The sequence below is a fragment of the Oryctolagus cuniculus genome, chromosome 11 (assembly GCF_051225735.1).
Source record: "Oryctolagus cuniculus isolate XC-2025 breed Fujian yellow rabbit chromosome 11, ASM5122573v1, whole genome shotgun sequence".
NCBI classification, from domain to species: Eukaryota; Metazoa; Chordata; class Mammalia; order Lagomorpha; family Leporidae; genus Oryctolagus; species Oryctolagus cuniculus.
The window spans coordinates 20,062,332-20,077,585 of NC_142877.1; the positions used below are offsets into that span (position 1 = coordinate 20,062,332).

The 15,254-nt window shown below is 48.9% G+C and overlaps 1 protein-coding gene across 1 annotated transcript in view; it reads right to left on the minus strand.

The window, feature by feature from the left end:
- PPP1R16B (protein phosphatase 1 regulatory subunit 16B) overlaps positions 1 to 15,254 on the minus strand; it is a 119,181-nt gene that overhangs the window by 88,583 nt on the left and 15,344 nt on the right. The window contains exon 2 of the mRNA XM_051846107.3: positions 2,032 to 2,382. Within this exon, the coding sequence (XP_051702067.1) occupies positions 2,032 to 2,281 (250 nt within the window). The 5' untranslated portion in view covers positions 2,282 to 2,382. The remainder of the gene's footprint in view (positions 1 to 2,031; positions 2,383 to 15,254) is intronic.

Below are 15,254 nucleotides of genomic sequence, written 5' to 3' on the forward strand. Positions count from 1 at the left end.
ACTAGTATGGAGGTGAACTGTGCCTTACAGACGGCTCTGGAACCCGGAGAGGAAGGGCAATGCAGCCTCGTCACCCTTCACCCCGATGTTCAGCACCAGAAGCCTCTGGGATTTTTTTAAGGGTTTGGAATATTTGCATATATAATGAGATATCTTGGGGATGGAAGCCAAGCAAAATTCATTTAGGTTTCATGTGCACCTTCTATACATAGCCTGAAGGTAATTCTATATGACACGCTCAGTGCGCCTGCGTTCCGACTGCCACCATCGCATGAGGTCAGGTGTGGAATTTTCCATTTGCAGTGTCACATTGTTCCTCGGAAAGTTTTGGATTTTGGAGCATTTCAAATTTTGGGCTTTTGGATTAAGAGGCCAAACCCATAAAACTCAACACCCTCTTGTGCTGTAAGCACCACCACACATCAGTTCTTGCATCGACTGCTTAGCACTGGGTGTCCAGAGGGTGTGTGGAAGCACATAGCAAACATGGCCGGGCCTCTCCAAGGACAGCCAGAAAGACCCTGTATCCAGAGATGGACCAGAGGCTGCTGTGGGGAACCACAGCCCTGAGCCCAAATCTCAGCTGCGCAATGACATTAACCCCCACAGCCACCCACCCTGCTGCCCAGAATGTGCCCAGGCACAGGACTCTGGTTGAGTCAGGGATCCTCCATTCACTCCTGTATTAGGAAGTTGACTTAGGAGTCCAGAGTTTTTGATCCTACTCTGCCACCACAGTCAAGGTTCTGAACTCTCTGAATCTGTTTTCCCATCTATAAAGTGGCTGTTATCCATGATTCTCAAGATCATGGGACACATTATAATAATGCAATTACATAAAATGTGGCAAGTGCAGTGCACCCATAAACTGGAAACACAGATTTTAAGAGTGCATACCGAGCCGGCGCTGCGGCTCACTAGGCTAATCCTCCGCCTTGCGGCGCCGACACACGGGGTTCTAGTCCTGGTCTGGGTGCCGGATTCTGTCCCAGTTGTCCCTCTCCAGGCCAGCTCTCTGCTGTGGCCCGGGAGTGCAGAGGAGGATGGCCCAAGTCCTTGGGCCCTGAACCCGCATGGGAGACCAGGAGAAGCACCTGGCTCCTGCCATCGGATCAGCGTGATGCGCCGGCCATGGCGGCCATTGGAGGGTGAACCAACGGCAAAGGAAGACCTTTCTCTCTGTCTCTCTCTCTCACTGTCCACTCTGCCTGTCCAAAAAAAAAAAAAAAAAAAAGTGCACACCTATGTATACCTTGATCACAAACTCACTTTTTATGGAGTAAAAATGTCCCAAACAGCATTGTGCATACTTGTCTATGTTTCTAGACTTTACGGACATCCTATAACATGAATGTGATGGAATAAAATATAATGACAATATAAAGTAATACAATAAAATAAAACCTATTCATCATCACTTACTGGGTATGAGGGGCCACAGCCAAGAATTTTGCAGTATTCCCCAATTGAAGCCCTTGAGGCAGTTACTATTATTATCCCCATTGTACAGAGGTAAACACTAAGTACAGGGAGCCAACGTGACCTGTCTCCTTGCCAGGGTCACCAAGGAACTGACAAAGCCAGTCTTGGACCCAGGCCATGTAACTTCAGAGTCTACACCGTAACCACGCTGTACGTCATGTGCACCCACAGCAAAAGTTAAATAGAAGACACAGCACAGAGCGCCGACCAGCCTGGGCTCCGCACAGAGGAGGCGCGTGAGGAAGGCAAGGGCCTCTTGGAGCACAGAAACCAGATCCAGCTAGCTCTTCCCCACCGGACCTACAACAATGCTGTGCAGGAAGTGGATTGTCAGTAAACACTGGTGGGACGGAAGGAAAGTTATTATGGGATTCATTAGCCAAAAGGCCGGAATCTTTGTTTCCAAACAGCCTAAGATAAATCCAAAGCTTGTCCTCGGAACCCGCTCTTGCTAAGCCGGGTGGGGCTGCCTGACCTGAGGAGAGGCCCCTGGAGTGGCGCAGGGAGGCCAAGGTGGCGTGCAGCCCGCCCAGCACGTGGCCCACCTACCTTCCTCGGCGTCGTTCCTCAGCGAGGCCTCCAGCAGCGCCACGCTCGCCTCGAAGGACACCTTCTTGCGGCGGCCGCCCGTGCTGCGCTTCCGCTCGTGCTTGCGCTTGCGGTGCTGCAAGTCCTGCTCGTACTGCGCCCACTTCTTCAGCTGCTGGGCCCGGCGCTTCTGGGCGGCCCGCAGCCGCTCCAGCGTGGGCACCTTCTCCAGGAGCTGCAGCTCCGTCAGCAGGTCCACATGGCTGGCCATGGCTGCGGCGCCTCCCCAGGCCCCGGCTCGGGGCTAGCACAGCGCGCCGGGATCTAGGGGAGCGTGGGGGCTCCCGTGGGGCTGGGGCCTCATGGTGGGGCCTGTAGCAGAGAGAGAGAGACACACACACACACACACAGAGGAACATACTAGTCAGGCTTGAAAACTCAGTGCTCCCAACCCATGTGCGTGTCCTTTCCCTTGCTTCTTGCACAAAAGCAGAGATCTGGCTGCTCTGCGGAAGGCAGTAGCAGGTAAGCACACGGGGCTGAACTGTAAACTGACTACAATACACCAAAGTAAAACAGCCCGGTGCCTCAGTGGCAGCAGCCGCATTCCCAGTACACAGTGACCATGTACTTCTGGTGGCTACCGTATTAGACAGTACAGAAAGCCGTCCACGGGGGGCAGGCTGCTCCACTGGAGAGCAGAGGTGTGTGCTGCTCCAGCCATGCCCACCTACCGGGAACCAAGTCCTTCCGGTTTTCCCATACAAGTCTGCCTCGAAAGGTTTCTGGAAAATGGACTTAAAAGACAAGTTTATTTCAGTGTAAACAACACTTGAAATTCATGCCTATGATAGGCCTTCAAAAAATTTGCAGAAAAATGCATATTATGAAAAAAGTATGCATGCATTTGAAAAAAGCATTTTGTATGGAAATAAGCATCTTTTAACTCCATTTTCACATGAATTTTGGGAAGCCCCCTGGAATAAAGTCACCATACTCTAAGGGTTTTGGTACGTCAGTACTGGCACCAGAAGAGGCAGCTGGGGACTTTATGTGATGGGGACTCAGAACCCAGAACATATGGAGGCTATCGGAGCGTCCAAACAGAAGCCCTTCCTCAGAAATGTGAGTATCTGACATGCAGCGCAAGCCCCTTTCATTCTATGCATCATGGGATGCAAGTCGTTAGGGAGCTGGAGGGAACTGACTAGGAAGATAGGATGTATCATTCTATTACGGTGCTTCTCAAAGTGTGGTCCGGAAATCCTGTGGGAAATCCCTGAGACTCTTTGAAGAAGTCCACAAGGTTAAAACTGTTTGCATAACTCTACTAAGAGATTACTAACCTTTTCACTCACATCTCAAGTATACCGTAGTTCCCACTGCAACAGATTAAATGTGCAAATAGATATGGTAAACCAGCAAAAGTTTACAAACAATATTACTTTTCTCACTAATCATTTTTGCTATAGAAAATGAGATTTTTTTTCATCAAAATATGTTATATGAGCATTATTCCATGATGTTATATTTTCACAAGTCTATTAAAAATGTTATAGGTTATCATATTATTATATCATGGATTTGCTGTTATTTTAAAATTTTTTAAGATATATTTGAGAGACACACAGAAAGCGAGCTCCCATCTGTTGGTTCACTTCTCAATTGTCCACAATGCCCAGGCTGAAGCTGGAAGCCCAGAACACAATCCAGGTCTCTCTCCTAGATGGCAGGAACCCAATCACTTGAGCTATCACTGCTGCCTCCCAGGGTCTGCCTTAGCAGGAAGCTGGAGTCAGTATCTAGAGCAGGGAATTGAACCCAGATACCTCTAGGTGGGATGAAGGCATCTTGACTGAGGCTTTTTTTTCCCCTCTAAGATTTATTTAACTAGAAGTCAGAGCAACAGATTGACGGGGGAAGGGAGGACTTCATCTACTGTTTCATTACCCAAATGGCTGCAATAGCCAGAGATGAACCAGGCCAAATCCAGGAACCTGGAACTCCATCCAGGTGTCCCATAGGGTGACTGGGTCTCAAATACTGGGCCATCTCCCACTGCCTTTCCAGGTATATTATTATATATATATATATAATATATATATATAATATATATATATATATTAGCAGAGCAGCTGGGACTTGAACTGCCACTACAATATGGAATGCCAGTGACACAAAACCAGCTCCTTCACTGAGGTCTTACCTATTAGGCTAAACACCTTCCCCTTTCAAAATTTGTTATTTTTAAAGAAATTAATACTATTTTTAAATTTCTCAATTTTCACTTACAATAAATATTTGACAGACATAATCCATATCCAAAAAAGTTATTTGAGATCCTCAATTTAAGGGCATAAAGTGATCCTAATTCCAACAAGCTTGGTAACTACTGAGAACTAGAACATTTCAGTTAAAGTTCTACTCTCTAGGTTGTCTTTAAGAAGAAAACCTCATGCCTCTTGTTCTCATGAGCCTCAGACAATACACAGTCGACAGAATTTCAGAATCTCAGGCCCCCTGGGCATCACACAGCACCCTGTGGCTTCGACAGAGGAAGGGAAGGGTCCTGGGACAACCACGTGGACCTCTCTAAGCCTGTATTCCCATCTGCAAAATGTCTGGTCCACCTCCCTGAATTTTCAGGGCATTCAAGGAATAAAAAGAGCTGGTCAGAAATAGTCGCCCACCTAATAGCAAAGAAAAGCGAGCTTGGAGGAGGAAGGGCAGGAAATGTCAACACGGCACATCTGTGAACCAGCAGGCAAGGCTGATGCCAGTCACTGGGTGGCAGGAAAGACTGGTGCAGGTCTCAGCGAGGAGCAGGATGGCCCTGGGCTTCAGGAAGCCATTGTTAATCTCCTGGGCTCCCTGCTTCCTCTGACCTTCCCAACCACCCTTCCTCTGGACCGCCCTTCCTCTGGACGCTAAAGACTAGGCCTCGGATTAGCCTGGACCCTCAGGAGCTCCGGGTGAGTCCGGTTATTCTTCCATTCTCTCCCAGCTCCGAGACTGGAGGTAAACAGGCAGAATGGGGAAGGGGCTGGCTTGCTAGTGTTCTTAGGACAGAGGTTCCGGGGTCTGAGTGGGTGTGACCTCAGACATAAATAAGCCAATCCCAAGGCTTGGCAAGAAACAAGCTGACTGACCTGGGTTGCCCTTTGCTTGGTTTGGTTCTGATTTTTGTTTTGAGTACCTTATTATGCTTTTCAAATTAATTAATTAAAATGTTTCTCTTGAGATCATTGCAGGTTCTCATGCAGTTGTCACAGCACAGGGAGATCCCAGTACATCTTACCCAGTTTGTTCCAAGGATAACAGCTGGAAAACTGCTGTATATGACAGCCAGGAATCCACACTGACACAATCTACCCATCTTATTCAGTTGTCCTAAGTTTTACATTACTGACTACTTATAAATGTTATCATTACTTATTACTTATTTGTATGCATGTTTTGTTTTATTCAATTTTATCAAGGCATTCATTGCCATAGTCAAGATATAAAGGGTTCCATGACCTCAAGAACCCCTCCTGTTCCCCTTTTATAACCACATCCTTCCCCAGACGCCCCCTCCAAACCCACTCCTGCCCTGCCCCTGGCAATCACTAATCTGTGCTCCATCTCCAGAACTCTGTCATTTCACAAACGTCACATAGATGGGATCAGACAGCAGGCGGCCTTGGGGGCTGGCTTTTTGTACTCAGCCTTGTCCCTTTGGGATTCATCCAACTTGTTGCATGTATAGCACGTTCATTCCCTTTTGGAATAGTATTGTTCCACTTTATGGATGGGTCCCATAGAGTTCACCCTTGGAAGAACATCGGGGTTATTTCCAGTTTGGGGCTATTACACTCATGCACAGCATTTGTGTGACTGTCACTTTTCACTTTTCAGGGCTAAATGCAATCATTGGGTCACACGGCAAATGCAGGTTTAGGTTTCAAAAAAACTGCCCAGCTGCCCTCCGGAGCGGCTGCACCAGCTTCCGCTCCCTCCAGCAAGGCAGGAGTGCTCCAGGTCCTCCAGCAGCATATGGTGCCATTGCTGCTTTTTATTTTAGCCATTCAGGTAGATATTTTGGTTGCCTTTTTGGAAATAAGGAATTTTTTAAAAAAGACTTGAATTCATGGCCACACAGTATCATTGGGGTGGTCAGGCCTCACTGAGAGCTGCTGACCACATGTTTACTTCCCCCACTTTCCCAAGTGACCAAACATTTAATGAACAACTGTTCTGTGACAAGCCCTGATTCAGGCCTAGGGACCAGATCCGCCTTTAGGAAATGCCTATCTGTCTGCTTGTCAATGTATCCATAAAACCACCTCTCTACAACCTAATGAAGTAGACTCTGTCATCATGCCCACTTTCCAGATAAGAAAGCTAAGGCACAGTAATTGGCCCAACATCACACAGCTTGAAAAGCTAAGAGCCAGTGTGCCTGGGATAGTCAGGGAAGGTCTCGAAACCATGGGACAACTCGTTTGAGAAGGAGTTTCCTCGGTGAGAGGAACAGACAGGAGCTGAGAGGGAGCTCAGCAGCATGGAAAGGCACGAGAGGGCTGACCATGACGGAGGGAAATTCTGCAAACCAACACACAGACCTGGCGTGAAGAGGCTGGGGCTGCCCAGCTCAGAAGGAACAGGGAAGTCTTGGGACGGTGATCCACAGTAAGTGAGCATGAGCCAGACTTAACCAGAAAGCCCCCTCTGGGCTGTATCACGTTTGTGGGTTTCTTGGGTTTTAGGACATATTACAGTTTACAATAGTTTAATTCATTGTTAGCATCTAAAACTTGGATGTTTTATATCCGACATCGTACTTTCAGCTTTTCTTAGAACATCTCAGAATTGGGCCATGCTGGTACCCATCAACAGGTACAGAGCAGAGCTGCTGCCTGCAGATAGGGCATGAATTCTCTAATGCACCACAGACCCCACGACTCCCCGAGGCTCCATCCTGACTGCCTTCAGTAACTGACATTGCTTGCTAGCTTTGAGTCTCCAAGTCCTGTGTTAGGCAGAATGAGACCCCAGTCTCCAGAGTCCCATTCTGCACAAGAAAGGGGAGACAGTGTGGGTCTGCCCTCTGCAGAGCAGGAGCAGCGTACAAGGGAGGGGTTAGGTGCACTCAAGAATGCACACCTGATCTCAGAGCTATCCAACCAGCAACTTAACAGTGGGGCTCGTGATCCAGTGGTTTTCTTAGGAGGTGGCAGGTTCTCCAACATGCACTGCAGGAGAGGGTCTACACTGGTGTCAGATTGGCCCAAGGATTCTAGAAGATTCCTTCCAGCCCTAAGAGTCTATACTCAGTTACTTATTTCTTCATTATTATTGCTCATCACCTGCTAAGTGGGTAGTGCCAAAAACACGCAGGAAGTGAAAAGAATTCTTGCACCAATCACTGCCACAGCTTTTCAAAGAAATCCCCAGGTATCCTCTCAGCCAAGTGTCTCCCTAAGTGTGGAAAAAGAATCCATCCCAAGGGAATTTTCAAAAGTACAGGGATGAGGCCAGCATTGTGGTGCAGTGGATTAAGCTGCCACCTGAGATGCCTACATCCCATATGGGCACTAGTTCAAGTCCCAACTGCTCCACTTTCCATCCAGCAAGGAGTTTCTGGCTCCTGGCTGCTCTGGACTGGCCCAGTCCTGGCCATTGCAGCCATTTGGGGAATGAACCAGTGGATGGAAGATGTGTGTGTGTGTGTGTGTGTGTGTGTGACCCTCTCTGTAACTCTGCCTTTCAAATAAATAAATAAATCTTTAAATAAAAAAAAAAAGTATAGGGAGAAGCCTTCATATAACATGGACCCACACAGGAGGACGGGAGAGCAGGAGAGCGAGGAACACCTGTCTCTCTCTTTTTTTTTTTTTTTTTTTTTCAATTTTTCAGATTCCCTCCAGAACAAATGGTCAGTGTGCTGTGGATAAGCGCTTAATGTCTTTATAACCAGCCGCTCTTCCTTGAAAACAAAGAGAAGGTGTCCTGGCTCCCAGCCTCAGGCAAGTAACTGTGTCTACGGCAGACAGCAATGACATACTTTTGTTGTCTGCGGATTTGTTTTCATAGTTACTATTTATTTATGGTGGGGATATAAAATTGCCTTTTTAAATAAATCTTCTCAAAAACTAGCAAGTTGGTAGTAAAGAAAAGTTAAATGATTATGATATTTCGTATTGACAAACAGTACAAGTGACTGGCATTTGCAAAACCTGCCTTGCCACTGGTTCTCAGAACAACGATCTTAGAAGAATGGTGCTAATATGGTCTCTGTGTTGAAACTGATGAACACATAGTGGACATCTGCCATGTGCCCAGAAGGCGCTCAGGACAAGGGGTGTGGCTAATGCAAGGACAACAAGAGAGAGGCATAAGGCGGTGGGCAACGTGTTCCCAGGACATAGCACAGGAACTGCCTGGGAGCCTTCCTCCCAGCCCAGTGCTCTCTCCCAGGCCCTAGACAGGCAGGAGGGCCTCACCAGTGCCTCCCCACTCCACGCAGAGAAATTAAGGGCAGTTGCCCAGCCCCCTGGAGGAAAGTGAGGACAGTGTCTCCCAAGGGCCTATAAAAGGGGCCAGGGCACATTTTCTCAGCACTCCCTGCCAGCCCCTCCCCCTCACTCCTCCAAGCTCCCAGGAGCTGGGGCTCCAGGACAGCTCCCTCTTGACTGCTGTTTCCAGGTGACCCAGTTTCCCCCAACCGGCCCCCACACCTCCTCCCACCTCTGTCTCAGAAAACCCAGATTGGTCTAATTAAAGAATTGCTGTGGTGCTGCTCACATAGCAGCTGGGTGACCCCCACAATGGGGCACCGGCGTTGCAGCCAGAGCTGCCATGGGCTGTGGACTGACCCCGTCATGAGACCTGGGCACACCTGTCCATGCTTCCAGAGAGAAGCCCCCGACAGCAACAGGGATGCAGCCCAACTGCCAGGACCTGGGGAACGATGGTGTCACCGGCACTTGGAGGGGATCCCCCTGGAAGACCTCACTTGGAGGAAAACCAACTCCATGGAGACACAGGAACTCCAGTGTGCCGTGGGGATGTCCAGATGGACCAGGCTGCAGGGGACGGAACACGTGGCACCACCAGTCACCAGGGAGGCCGAGCAGGTCTGAGGGCTGGTCGGGTGAGGTCATCCGGGAAGTGTGTGTGATGTGAGGAAGAGAAATCAGAGGCCAACGGAAATAGGGTGGGGTACTTAATTTTTCCAACATCTGGATGCGCGAACCAAAATAGTTTGATTGTGGCCTGCAGGAAGTTTGAGACCAAGGTACCTGACCCTCAGTGCTCCAGGAGCAGGCTGTGAAGGTGTCCCCACCTCTCCTCAGCCCTGACCCAGCCCCTGTCGTCTCACAAAGAATGAACTTGACTCCTCTGCCTGCATCCACTAACCCCTGCCGTCCCAAAGGGACAAACAGGATCAGCGTGCATTTGGGGAGGGAGAGGCTCAGCTCCAGGAGGCTGCGCCTTGGGGGAGGGTGGGACAAAGAGAGGGTTTGGTGGAGAAGCAGAGCCAGAGGGGTAGGCCTGATGTGCTATGGAATCCCCCCACCTAAAACACTCAAATAAGAAGACAACAATTACAGGAGTAACAGGAATGACTATGCCTAAGAGAACAAGAAGGGCGCTGGTCTGCAGGTGATCTGTGTAGTCCCACATTGTCACTGTGTCCTAGGCCCTGATTGGTCAGAGCCTGTCAGCAATGGCCTATGTCCAGCTGCAGTGACTGGCTCAGGAGTAGGCACGTGTCCGGAGCTGCTCCAATCAGAAGCTTTCTTCTCACCAGGGGTGAACTGGAGGCAGGAAGTCCAGCTGCTGCCACCCTCTAAGCAGAAAGCCAACACTTCACGAGCCACAGGAGAGAAAAGGGTCCTTTAATGAGGGGGTCCTGGACTTCAGCTTTCCTTGCAAACAAAATCCCCATTATTCTTGAAGACAGTGAAATTGGCTTTGCTACTTGTGCCAAAGGCAGCAATGATGTTTTTAGGGATGCACGAATAGAGAACCCAGCAGGGACTATTGCCCACAGCAAATCAGTAGCCTCTTGCTGGGGCACATTTCTGGGTATTTCCAGCCCTCAGGCCCGAGCTGAAGGCCAGCCTTGAGGAAGGACAGGCAGGTCAAAGCCAGGTTCTCACCCCAGCCTTGCCCACTGGGATGGGAGAGGGGGGCCAGGCCTTGTGACTCCTAATTCCAGGGGAGCAGCTGGCTGACACATCTTTGGAGTCAAGCCTACTGCCTTGAGAAAAACAACACGAAGGAAGGCGAATTCAAATTGAAGAGACTTTCAAATATGAGTCAGAAAGTGTTTCAAAGTTCACACTGTTAAAAGAAAATGCTACAATTTTTTTTCTCCTGTTCTTCAGCTATTCTTCTCTACACAATATTGGCAGCAGTCTGGAGGAAGGCCATTACTGCTTTTCTCCTCGTGTTTCCTGTACTATTGAGTGCGAGGGAAAGAGGAAAACAAAACAAACAGCCCTGGCTCTCCTCCTCCTCCTCCTCCACCTCCTCCTCCTCCTTGCTCGCCTGGGACCTACTTTCTCTCCTACGGATGCCCGCCCCTGCCCGCCCACAACACACTTCTTCCAATAACAGCACCACTTCCCCCCAGTATAAAGATGCTTTACTCTTGAGCAAAGAGACTTCTGGGGCTGTTGGTGCTCTAGATATCTGAATTAGAAATTACCCTGATTCCCCCAACCCATTCTCATGAGGTTTTGTGGACTGACTGTGCAACTCCTGTTGGGAGGAACCTTCTAGACTTTGGGCACGGTCATCAGAAACAGATCTGCTGGTCTGAAATCTGTTTCAGGACTCAGGTGCCCATGAATCTGTTCTTTAACTCTGCTTCCTCCAGTTGTGCACCTTCATTCAGATCCCTGAACAGTGGCCCTGGGCTTCTCACTGTCCTCTGAAGCCCAAGGACCATAACTCAGATTGACAGGACTTTGTGCTATGTGTGGAGGCAGAATCCAAAACACAAGTCCAACAAGAACAAAGAGTGATCAAACAACTAATGCATCTTAAGCTCCAGCATCAGGAGGCCAAGAGCCTGGCTCACCTCTGTCTGAACTGGTTGAGCCCATATTGGGTGCAGGGGACCAAGCCTTAACAAAAACCACGAGGGGAACAGTCAACTTTGTCCTAAGGCTATGGAAGGCAGAGCTAGGAATCACGCACTGGGAATATGAAGCAGCAGGAGCAAGAGCCTGGCATGAGGGGAAACTGAGGCTGATAATTCAACAGCCCAACCACAGCAGAGTGCAGGGGTCCCACCACCAGGAACTCCATGGCTACTCATGAGGCTGCTGAGAGAGACACTGTGGCATAGCAGGTAAAGCCACCGCCTGCAGTGCCGGCATCCTATATGGGTGCTAATTAGAGACCCGACTGCTCCACTTCCGATCCAGCTCTCTGCTATGGCCTGGGAAAGCAGTGGAAGTTGGCCCAAGTCCTTGGGCCCCTGCACCTAAATGAAAGACCTGGAAGAAGCTCCTGGCTCCTGGCTTCAGATCGGCACAGCTCTGACAACTGTGGCCATCTGGGGAGTGAACCAGCGATGGAAGACTTCTCTCTCTCTTCACCTCTGGCTCTCTATAACTTTTCCTTTCAAATAAATAAATAAATCTTTAAAAAAAAAAAAAAGACCGCGAGAAAGAGAAGGTCTATGACAGGTGGCAGGCGGGACTGACCCAGTGAGCCCCAATCCTGAGCTGGCAGAGAGATCATCATATTAGGAACAAGCACTCTATCACATGCCTGCAGCCAAACATTTGGCAACTGCCAGCCTAAACAACCCATAAGGATCACTCCAAGTAGCAACCGACTGACATTCTGGATTTGTTCTGCCTGCGAAGGTAGCACAGCTTTCTTGGGCTCAGCTCCAAGAAAACCTCAAAGGGGGCCACAACTCAAACAGGTGAAGGAAAATCCATGAACAAACACATCAGTCTTTCATATTGAGCTTCTGTCCATGACCCTAAACCCAAAGAAGCCCCCACACTCATGTGGCGGGGCTGCAGGCGACAGGAATGAAGGTGCTAAAGATGGGGGCACATGCAAAGCTGACATGATGTCTACAAACACATTAGTCAGTCACAGTCACAGTGCTAAACCACACAGCCAGTCATCTAAAGGAGTTATGTAATAGCTAAGCACGGGGAACGGGAGTCAGGTTACAAACACCGTTTCTCTGGGCTTGGAGGAGTGTGGTCCACTCCTTCCTTCTGCAGGTAGGAAAAGAAAATCTCCCTTTGCCGCTGGGGTGATCATTTTCCAAAGGAGGCCACCTGTGGCCACAGAAGGCCCTCCTGGTTTACAGGGTTATTAAACAGGACAGGGCCATTCGCACTGGCTAGATCTGGATTGGCCCCTATCTTCCCTGCCTGCCTGTCTCTGTCTCTCTCTCTCTACCCCACCCCCAGCAAATCCTTGGCCACACCTTCCTCTTGTGCTAATTCTTGGGTTGTTAGTGATTATGAGCCTGTGAGACAACAGGAGCAATGAGTGCTGTGACCAACTAGCAATGCCACAATGGCTACAAAAGTAGCAAGTGGGGCATGTACACTGAACGTATTCCTCTGCTCTAGGTCATGCTTGCCTACGCTTGGATTTTAGCATTTGCCTTTGCTCCATCAATTATAATGCTCTAGTCTTTTTTTTTTTTTTTTTTTTAAATGCTCTAGTCTTAAACACAAGCATTGGGGTTGGTGTTGTAGCATAGTGGGTTAAGTCACCTGTGTTGCCAGCATCCCAATATGGGTGCTAGTTTGTGTCCTGGCTGCTCCATTTCCAGTCCAGCTCCCTGCTAATGGCCTGGGAAAAGCAGCAGAGGATTCCCCAAGAGTTTGGGTCCCTGATACCCATGTGAGAGACCCAGATAAAGTTCCTGGCTCCTGGCTTTGGCCTGCTCAGCCCTTGTATTGCAGCCATCTGGGAAGTAAACCAGCAAATGGAAAATATCTCTCTCTCCCTCTCCCTCTCCCTCTCCCTCTCTCTCTCTCTCTGCTCTCTGTAACTCTTTCAAATAAATAAATCTTTTTGTTTAAAAAAAAGCATCTAGGAAGTTACCAGAGAGTGGAAGAAACCCTCAAATTCAAGGATATCATACAAAATCACCAAGGCCTCAATAGTAGAACCAAGCACCTCTCAGGCTCTGGAAGGAATTTCTCTAGTTACCTGTCGTAGGGGGAGAATGAAGAGCTGCATTCTATCCCACTAAGCCGACTGGATCCAGGTTGTAGGAAGCAGTGTCAGAGCAGCTCAAGCCAAGGATGGCAGTCTCTGTAGCTGTCAGCTTCCCTCCCAATGTCCCTGGAGTGGAGGGACCCAGCATGGCGGCTGGCAATGGGAGGGAGTCTGTTCTTGGAGGGCAGGGGGCAAAGGCACAGCTATCCCAAAACCCTTCTCCACCCAGATCCAGAATCACAGTCTTGCGTGGATCACTGCGAGTATCTGGGGCCCCAAGTCATCACCAACATAGAGGAGAAAGGGACTGTGGCCTGCTTCCCAACAAGACCCCTCTGTCTAGTGCAGAAACCTCACAAACATCCCTGGGAGGCCGCCGCTGTGGCACAGCAGGTTAAGCAGCTGCCTGTGATGCTGACGTCCCCTACCGGAGCACCATTTCAAGTCCTGGTTGCTCCGCTGCTGATCCACCTCCCTGCTAATGCACTTGGGAAAGCAGCAGAAGATGGCCCAAGTGCTTGGGCCCCTGCACCCACGTAAGTGACCTGGATGGACTTCCAGGCCCCTGTCTTTGGCCTGGCCCAGTCCCAGCCCCAGTTCTTGTGGCCAGTTGGGGAATGAACCAGCGAATGGAAAATCTATCTCTCTTCCCCCCACCCCTTTCTCACTATGCCTTTCAAATAAATAAAATAAATCTGTGTGTGTGTGTGTGTGTGTGTGTGTCTGTGTGTGTCTCTCTCTGGTAAGCCATCTCCTCCCCTTGAGCCAGTTCTGTTCTTAGTCAATTAGGAAGTAGGTGGGATGGGAATTTTAAAAAGCATTTCATATAATTTGTTCACTGAGATTTAGAGAATAATTCCAAGGAAATAAGGACAATAAAAAGCAGGAAGCTGAACTTGAAGGAGAAAGTCCCACCTGGAGGATGAGAGAATGAGAAGGGAAAGGGGGGGAGGCGGGGAGGGCAGAGACAGCAGAGCGATATTACCCACACAGCCAGGAAATGGTGGAGCTGGGATCTGAACTCAAGCCCACAGACCTGACAGCAGAGAGGAAGAAAGTGGGACAATCTCAAAGAACCATAAATGCTTTAAAAGAGCTTCTTCATGAAACACAAGATTTCAGAAAACCCAGGCATTAGTAATCAGGGAGTAATAGAAGATTTCAGTTAAGAAACCAGACCAATTCAACAGAGCAAACACTTGCTAAAGTCAATACAGAGTATATAGGTAGAGAGAAAAATCCATGCTTGATGAATCTAAAGGTAACCACCACAGAGCCTCTCTGCTGGGTAAGTGAATCGATCCCAGAGATAAAGAAGCCAGGTAAAAATGTTGACTTCCAAGCACGACACCTGTGCATGTAACCATGTCTACAACGTGGCTACTGTCCCATTTCACAGGGGAGAAGACAGAGGTAAAGGAACTTGTTAGTAACACTAGTCATTTGTGGCTGGCATCTGCTCTGAGTGGTAAATGCCCATGCCACACGTTAACTGTTTTTAATATCTGCCCTGTTTGAATATAAAAGAAACCAATGTCAGACACTGGAGACAGTCCACAGAAGCATGACTGGTAGCAAGAAGAGGAGTCCTTGGAAAAAAAAAAAAAAAGAAATAAAATTTATGCAGAGTAAGGAGAACTGATTAAACTCATAACTCCTCTTGCTGTGGGAGCTGTCATCACTTCTGGAGGCTGGGAAAGGAAATATATGTATCTCATCTGAAATTTCATAAAATGTGTTTTCCAAACCCCAGTGGGCTCAGCCCCCTAGGACCAGTGTTCCTTTCTTGGTGAGCACTTTCTCATTTTCACTCTGACCAACAGCTCCCAAACCAGATCCGCAAGAGCGACTGTCCTCCCTCCTCTCCTCTCTGAGATGAAACTGTCAGCAGGGCGAATCAGGAAGCTTCCAGATGCTCTGGTCTGGTAAAGGAAGTCACTGTCCAGCACACAGGTTTGGCCGTCCCCCGGGACTGGATCTGAGACCTGACAGGTCACTATGCCAAGAGGCGCACTGCAGTAGACTGCCATGAAACATGACTGCCG